Here is an 8,840-nt window from a genome sequence, read left to right as displayed (position 1 = left end):
CCGGAGTACCCGTACACGTAGATGGCAATTTCCGTAGGCCTCGAACCCGCGGCCCAAGGGGTGGAGGGCTAGTGGTCGTAGACGGTCAGATGTAGTAACCACTTGATTATTTTGTCAAAGACAGAGGTTTTCACTGTAGACTTTCTGTTTATTTCAGTGGCATAAAAGATGAGACAAAAACAAAGACCTCTGAAAGATGATAATTTTGATTTAATAAAACACTTCAAACAAGTAATATTACTTCTTAAATAAATTAAGAATTAACATGAATATTGTGTGAAATACGTTGCCAAACCTGCCTCTACAAACACCAAAATGACTGCATTCATTGGTTAAATAAGACAGTGTGTCAGTTAAGCCATGGTTAAAGACGGAGAAACAAGACTTTTGGGGCCACAAAATCACATCAACAACATGACATGATGACCTTAAAGCTAATGTGTTGGGAAAGTCAGGTTTCAGGAAGACTAGCGCCGATACAAATACGATCACTGCAACATCTCATTCCAAGGCTTAAATCAACATAGTTCACTATCACAGAACAATGGATTGATGTGGAGGCACCTGTAAAATCTGCTTAAACCTCAGACTAGGGTACAGGATCTCAATTTCATGAAAATTATATCAAATTATTCAATGTATATTCTTGTCATATTTTTTATATGTACTTCTCAGTTTTGAACTATCCCTATCACAGAACAGTTTATCTATGAGGACAATCCTATAAAAACTGCTTGAACAATAGACTACGGTACATATTCTCAATACACGGAAAATTATATCAAGACTTTTTTTAAGTCAGTATATTCTCGCCATATCTTTATAATGCATGCTTCTAAGTTTTTAAAAATCAATATAAAAAAAAATCTTCATACATAGAAAAGAATGGACTACTCCGTGAGCTTTGAAATATCAAACATACTGTTTAAATAAGAAAAACAAAATGTGTTCCAGAATAATTCATTCATAAAAATACATTTTTATGCTTGTCTCTCATATCTATATAATAAAATTGCATGGTCATAGAACAACTTTTAAGCCACACAGATAGAAACAATTTTTTAAGTGTATTAAATTTTGAAGTTGATATATTAACTGTATATAATGTGAAGAACTCTAAATATTTTATTAAGTTGTTTTTTTAAAAATAAAATAACAAAAAAACAGCAAAAATAATGATGCAAATACTAAAAGTCAATAAAAGTCTATATTAAGTGGAATGATCATGATATCCCTAACACTTTGCACTTATGTAAATAAATAACATAAATGTAAGTGACTCAATATGGAGAATAATACATGCCTTTTTCCATATCACACCCAGTATCAACCCGAGATTCCAATATCAGCCCGAGGGCAAAAGGCCTGAAGGCTGATATTGGTCGAGGGTTGATACTGGGTGTGATATGGAAAAAGGCATGTTTTATTCTGTTTATTACAAACTTAATAATAAAATACAGAATGATCTACTATCTTATGATCTATTTTTCTTTTGAAATATTGAAAAACGAAAAATGTTCAAAAGGGGTGTGATACGGGTTTTGCGGGCCGATACGGTGAGGGCTGATATGGGTTAGAGCAATTGTGTTGTATCGCAAATACAAAAACCCTGTATTTATTAGTAAGTATGTAATAAAAGATATAAATACATTGCAACAAGTCTGCACTGATTTATACTAGCATTTATGTTTGCAATATATTATGTATACAAATTCTGTTTACATTGTATATTGCTCAGGTTTTGTTTCTAGATATATATGTATTCAATGAGAGGCTATTAAGCAGATTACAATAGTAAAGCAGATTTCTTGAGGTTTTTTTCTCTCGACATGTTGCATTATTGATACATAATAAAATTGTAATATCATCAGAATTAAATTCTGTAGAATAATGATCTTTACAGTAAATTTTCCAACCCTTCTCCTTAAATCTCACAAAGAGAAAAAGTCTAATTATATGTCATATGTATTTTGAATGGCTGTACATATAACAAATGCTAACGTCATGGATAGTATGACGTAAAAGATACCTTGACATCAGAGGATTTTACACTCTTACAACTCTAGTCTAGCGAAGAACACAGAAGTTGTAGTATAACCTATTTTATGACATCATAATACTTATGATGTCATACCTCCAATGACATCATGGTATCATTGACATCACAATATTAATATCCCTGATGTGTAACTAGACAATTTCCTTCACAACACTGAAGTAAGGAAGGAGCCAAATAAAATTCAATAAAACAAACCATTTCCCTGTGAGGCTTTTTTTTTCTTCCTGTGCAGACTTTTTTAAAGTTAAGGCATCATAATTCAGATTTTGCTTTGGAGTTAAGGATTCCCCTCGGACAAGAGACGCCAGTTCCACCAAGTCCACAGTACCCGCCAGGGTTTTTGTGTAAATATTGTTGATGGTAGTCTTCAGCATAGTAAAACTCTGGTGCTGACAATATTTCAGTCGTTATTTTTCCATATCCATTTTGCATAATTTTTTTCTCATATGCTTCTTTGGTGGCCAGAGCCTGGTCTCGCTGCTCACTGCTGTAATAGTATATCCCCGAACGATACTGTGTTCCCCGGTCATTCCCTTGCTGCATTCCCTGTGTGGGATTGTGACTCTCCCAAAACAACTGGAGAAAAGAATGAATTGATAAAATGAAGCAACAAATCACATTCCTTTGCTGTAGAATAGACATAACAGTTGAATGCATCTGTTTATCTCTGAGAAATAACATGCAATGTAGTTTTTCGTGAAGGTGACGTTAAATGAAAGTGTAAGTTTTATTGTATATCAGATATCTGCCTACTTTTAACTTTTGATGCCTTTTGAACTATAGATAAACATAACATTAGCCTAGCTTCCCACATGTACATTCGGTCATGAAAGGCCTTCCTTTTCAACCTACAGTCAATATTTCTAAGGATGGAATTAATTTACCTTCAAAATTTCTGCATAATCTGTTTTCTTGGGATCGAAGACAACCCGAACAACCTCATTGTGTCCTGTGGCTCCTGAGCAGACTTCTTGGTACGTTGGATTAGGGGTATAACCAGCAGCATATCCTACCTGTAACAGGGTTCAGGGTACAGTTAAAGGCCACAGGCAAACTATTAAACAGGGTCAAGGTCAAAGTAATAATGTTAATCAAAGCCAAGGTCACATAGAGCATTGAACAAAATTATCAAGGTCACAGAAAAAAAATAAAGGTCAAGGTCACAGAATAATAAAAGTTAATTTCAGAGATTTAATGTTAATTTGGGTCAACGTTACATAGATAATTTAAAACAGGGTCAAGTTAACAGGCCAAGGTCACAGAGAGAATTGAAAACGGGGCCAAGGGCAGAGAGATAATATCAGTAAGGGATATAATAGTCAATGTCGAGGTGTTGTAAGTAAGGCTGTCACCGTTCGACCAACGTACCCAGTTGAATAAATGATTGTCGCTAATCAAACCATGACCAGGTACTCGTGAGCTGATCAGAAGCAGTTGATAAGTTGACTTAAGTTGTATGACAACAAACAAGTTGGAACTCATTGCAGGACTCGCTATAACGTGTTTTAATATTGACTTGAAGATAGAAGAGCCCTTTCCTTGTATGTAACTAATAAACAACTCTTAATTAGCCGAGAGGAAAATTTGACTTTTCTACACATTATCTGACATCCAACAGGAAATAACATGCAATGAAGAACGAAGATGAAACTGAGACAGTTGGTCCTCAGAAGATTAAAGTGTTGTGTGTGTGTAGTGAGTGGGGGCTGGGGGGNCTTGATGGAAGCTGTGCAGGGGGTCTAATTTTGTGAGGAAACAGGAGTACCCAGTGAAAATATACGGGGTTGAATTGAACTGGTGACCAACCATCGCTTCACATTTGATCAGGAAATTGACCCCTGGTTGTCTTGGTGAAAGGTAGCATGTGCTACTCACTGCATTATCAGCTTAACCTTATATTATCTGTCAGTATTATAAACATTCATTTTTGTGTTCTATAAACTTTCCCCTCTCCCTATATAAAACATTCAGACCTTTCACAGATTTCGCCTATATGGATACTCAAGAACTGCATAATTTCACAGCAGAGCTAGTTCTTTATATTATTATTAACTAAGAACCAGGATTGACTTTGTGGAGGTGAGTGCAGTTAGCCGACCCTCCCTTAGTTTTGGAAGCAGTCATTTAGATACGAATTCAGATCATAGATGTTAAACAACCTAAAACTAGCCAACAATCACCTGTTGATACATTTAGACTTATTCAGATGTCAAACATGACAAAAACTAGAAAATGTCTGTAAGACATAAACGGGCCTCTCATGGATGGGATGGGACGCGACAGGATGGGACGGCAACACTATATGCCCCCCCATTTGATGGCGGGGGCATAATAAAGCTGGAAAGAATATAAAGATCATTAAAAACATTTACCTGAGTTGAGAATACTCCAGAGTGTTTCCAGAACTTTCTCTCTGCACCCCAAAAACAGCCCATTCCTACAATGACACAAGAAAACTTTGAAACATGTGATCAATTTTGATTACAGTATATCATAAACTAATCATATATTTATCCTGTAACAAGCCTTGGGAGCCAACACGTGAAACCTGACCCAAAGTACGGGGTGGGCTTATATTTATTGCAGGACAATCAAATTGCATTTGTAAGCATTTTTACTAAGTAACAGTATTTGACATGGGTGGGCTTATTAGCAGACGTGGGCTTATTTTCATGATAAATACAGTATCTACTTCTGAAACTGTTGTGGGTTCACTTTTGGTGATGACTTATTGTTTATTCAACAAATTTCAAATGACAGAACTGATTTTACAGCGGTCACAAAACTGTTTCAAGAAGATTCCAGACACTTCAATTCATAAGAAATATGTAATATTCTTGTTTATATAATATAACTTGCTTCTCCCAGCCTCACTTTCAGTGGTAGTTTTCAAAGTTTCTGTGTTGATGACATATATGCAAATGTTTATTACTAGACCAGTCATTATATATTTTCTCAAACAGACTTTTTTTAAAGGGTAACTTCGTTGGTGAAAATGGAACAAAACCTTCTTTTTAATGTTCGTTTAGTAACAGCCAAAGTGTAAGTCCTTGAGTTCAGATATATATATTATAGTCGGTGATTAGGGAGGATAGGGACCCTAGGAAATAAAGATATTCAGCAGAAAAATAACTCATTGGAATTTTGCAAAATTAGGATATATTTACTATGCAATGCAATGGACCATTGGAAAGTTTTGCGTAAGATATCACGATATCACGACCTCATGACTGGCTCATTGGCTAATTAAATCCATTTCTTAACAGTGTAAAAGTACACATCAATTAAAAAGCAATCAAAGTTCATGAAGCATTGAAATTTCTCTGATGCCGGTGTCCTATAAAATTTCCATCCCCATAAAATACTCATCCGGATGGATATTTTATGCATAAAATACTCATCCGGATGAATATTTAATGCATTAAATACTCATCCCCCCCATAAAATATTCATCCCCCCTAAAATTTATCAAAACTTTTTACATAAATACAAACTTTATAGCATTATTACATCATGTTACCTGTAATACAAGGTTCCTGTATGTCTATCCAGGTAATTATAATACACAGGGTGTCACCTGTGAGGGGACTGGGACCCTGGGGGCTTATCAATACAGGTGAGAGATAGGTGACACTGCATGGTGACCAGCACACAGGTGTGGCTCAGCTTTACACAGGAAAATAAACAGCCTTAATTATAATGAATGATAGTTAAAACAAAGAAATACACTGAAGTTTAAAAACCATTAAAGTTTTGATAATTCACAAAAGGTTATAATAATGCAACTTGCATTGGTACTCTGAATGCTGAATTTTGTAGAGTGTATTGTGAAAAGAAGTGTTATGTTTAAATTTTCTTGATATCACAGTTGATTTCTGACATTTTAATATATCGACCTCTTCCCCAACAAAAAAGAAGTAAATAAACACAATTCAGTTATACAATTGGCTAAGGAACTTGATTTATACAGTACAGTATTTTAAGTGTTATTGGAAAAGAGAATGTTATTTTGTATTTTTCTTGATAATATAGTTGAGTTCTGACATTCCCCCCAACCCCACAACAAGTTATGAACAAAATCAGTTGTACAATTTTCTATGCTCATCTTTTTAATGCAACTCATGGAAATATATGCTAACATATTTATATGCACATATAAATGTCAGGTGTTTTTTTTAATTGTTACATTCTCTTTGTCATTTTTTAATTGTAAAAGCAACTTTTCTGATATTCATATTTTCACAATATACAATAACGTTCTAAAAACAACACCCTAATTATTTCACTATTAATGAGCTCATTAAAGCTTGTGTACTAGATTAGACTTATAATTACCATGCCAGAACTATGGTTGACAAGTATTGATACAATTGACTGGATAACACCTAGTGAATGGGATGATGGTCACTGAATGGGCAGTGATGGAGAATTTGACAGATGTTGTTTTTGTAATTAGAAGTTTATAATGTGGCTGGTCAGGTATACATGTACATATTACTTGGTCACTTGGACGTCACCATACATGCTTTATCCAGCAACGGTACAACATGGCAATTGATTTTTATGGTGAGATTGCAACCTTCTTGCAGAGTGACCCAAACAAAAGGCAATGGCCTAAAAGAGTACTGGTGAGTAATATTTATTTTTAAAGGATTAGTTATGTAATTTACCCTAATCCAACTGCGGATTTGTACTAAAAAAAACACCTCTTTTATGTTTTAATTGATGTTTAAAATCCAGTATTTTTTACCTTATGTTGATAGGATAATGTCAAACTATTTTTGATTGTTACAAAATGGTCAATCAATTTAAATTGACATATTAAAAAAACTTTATATAGAGATATAAGCCTTTTTCACAGTACAATGCAATAGCTAGGCTTCAATATTTCAATGATTTTGTAATCACATCTCATTTATTAATTATCACACTTTGCAAAATAATTGTAAGTAAATTCTGTTCACAGAAGTACATTTTAGGAATCTGCGATCAATTTTCAATTTATAGTATTGAGCATAGATAGGTATACAGTATCAATAAGAAAGGTATACTAAAAGGGTAGTTAAACATTTTATGGGGGGTAGATAGGTATGTAATGGCTATGCTATAGGGTAGATGCTTATTTTATGGGGGTAGATGGGTATTTAATGGGGGTAGATGGGTATTTAATGGGGGTAGATAGGTATTTAATGGCAACAGTTTAGGGTAGATGAGCATTTTATCGGTGTAGATAGGTATAATATGACTACAGTATAGGGTAGCTGAGTATTTTATGGGTGTAGATAGGTATAATATGACTACAGTATAGGGTAGATGAGTATTTTATGGGTGTAGATAGGTATTTAATGACTACGTACAGTATAGAGTAGATGAGTATTTTATGGGGGTAGGTAGGTATTTAATGGCTACAGTATAGGGTAGAATGTTATTTTATGGGGGGTAGATAGGTATTTAATGGCTATGCTAGATAGGGTAGATGGTTATTTTATGGGGAGGTAGATAGGTATTTAATGGCTATGCTATAGGGTAGATGGGTATTTTATGGGGAGGTAGATAGGTATTTAATGGCTATGCTAGATAGGGTAGATGGTTATTTTATGGGGGTAGATGGGGATTTAATGGTTACAGTTTAGGGTAGATGAGTATTTTATGGGTGTAGATAGGTATAATATGACTACAGTATAGGGTAGATAAGTATTTTATGGGGGTAGATAGATAAATACTCATCTACCCTATACCCTATACCTTAGCCATTAAATACCTATCTACCCCCTATAAAATAACCATCTACCCTATAATATAGCCATAAAAAATACTCACCTACCATATACTGTAGCCATTAAATACTCATCTACTCCCATAAAATAACCATCATCCCTATAGCGTAGTCATAAAATTCCTATCTACCCCCCATAAAATAACCATCTACCCTATACTTTAGACTTAAAATACCTATCTACCCCCTATCAAAATAACCATCTACCCTATACTGTAGCCTTAAAATACCTATCTACCCCCTATCAAAATAACCATCTACCCTAAACTGTAGCCATAAAATAACCATCTACCCTATATAATTATATACTGTAGCCATTAAATACCTATCTACCCCCTATAAGATAACCATCTACCCTATACTGTAGCCATCAGTTACCCCCATAAAATAACCATCTACCCTATAGCGTAGCCATTAAATACCCATCTACCCCCCATAAAATAACCATCTTCCCTATACAGTAGCCATAAAATACTCATCTATCCTAAAGTGTAGCCATAAAATACTCATCTACCTCCATAAAATAACCATCTACCCGATACTGTAGTCATTAAATACTCATCAACCCCTATAAAATACCCCTTTACACTATACTGTGGCCATAGAATACTCATCTACCCTATACTGTAGCCATAATATACTCATCTACCATATACTGTAGCCATTAAATACTCATCTACCCCCATAAAATACCCATCTACCCTATACTGTAGCCATAAAATACTCATCTACCATATACTGTAGCCATTAAATACTCATCTACCCCCATAAAATACCAATCTACCCCCATAAAATACCCATCTACCCTATACTGTAGCCATAAAATACTCATCTACCCTATACTGTTGCCATTAAATACTCATCAACCCCCATAAAATACCCATCTACCCTATACTGTGGCCATAAAATACTCATCTACCCTATACTGTAGCCATAATATACTCATCTACCATATACTGTAGCCATTAAATACTCATCTACCCCCATAAAATACCCATCTACCCT

The 8,840-nt window shown here is 34.6% G+C and overlaps 1 protein-coding gene across 2 annotated transcripts in view; it reads right to left on the bottom strand.

Moving 5' to 3' along the window:
* Positions 1-2,289: 2,289 nt before the first annotated feature.
* LOC110463592 (peptide methionine sulfoxide reductase MsrA 2-like) overlaps positions 2,290-8,840 on the bottom strand; it is a 15,905-nt gene continuing 9,354 nt past the window's right edge. For both annotated transcript variants that reach the window (XM_021518316.1, XM_021518315.1), the window contains exons 4-6: positions 4,432-4,496; positions 2,944-3,072; positions 2,290-2,635 (exon numbers count right to left, since the gene is read on the bottom strand). In XM_021518316.1, coding sequence (XP_021373991.1) covers positions 2,312-2,635; positions 2,944-3,072; positions 4,432-4,496 — 518 coding nt within the window. In that variant the 3' untranslated portion in view covers positions 2,290-2,311. The remainder of the gene's footprint in view (positions 2,636-2,943; positions 3,073-4,431; positions 4,497-8,840) is intronic.

The sequence above is a fragment of the Mizuhopecten yessoensis genome, unplaced genomic scaffold (genome assembly GCF_002113885.1).
Source record: "Mizuhopecten yessoensis strain PY_sf001 unplaced genomic scaffold, ASM211388v2 scaffold10917, whole genome shotgun sequence".
In the NCBI taxonomy this organism is placed as follows: Eukaryota; Metazoa; Mollusca; class Bivalvia; order Pectinida; family Pectinidae; genus Mizuhopecten; species Mizuhopecten yessoensis.
This window is presented reverse-complemented; position numbering and strand designations above follow the sequence as displayed.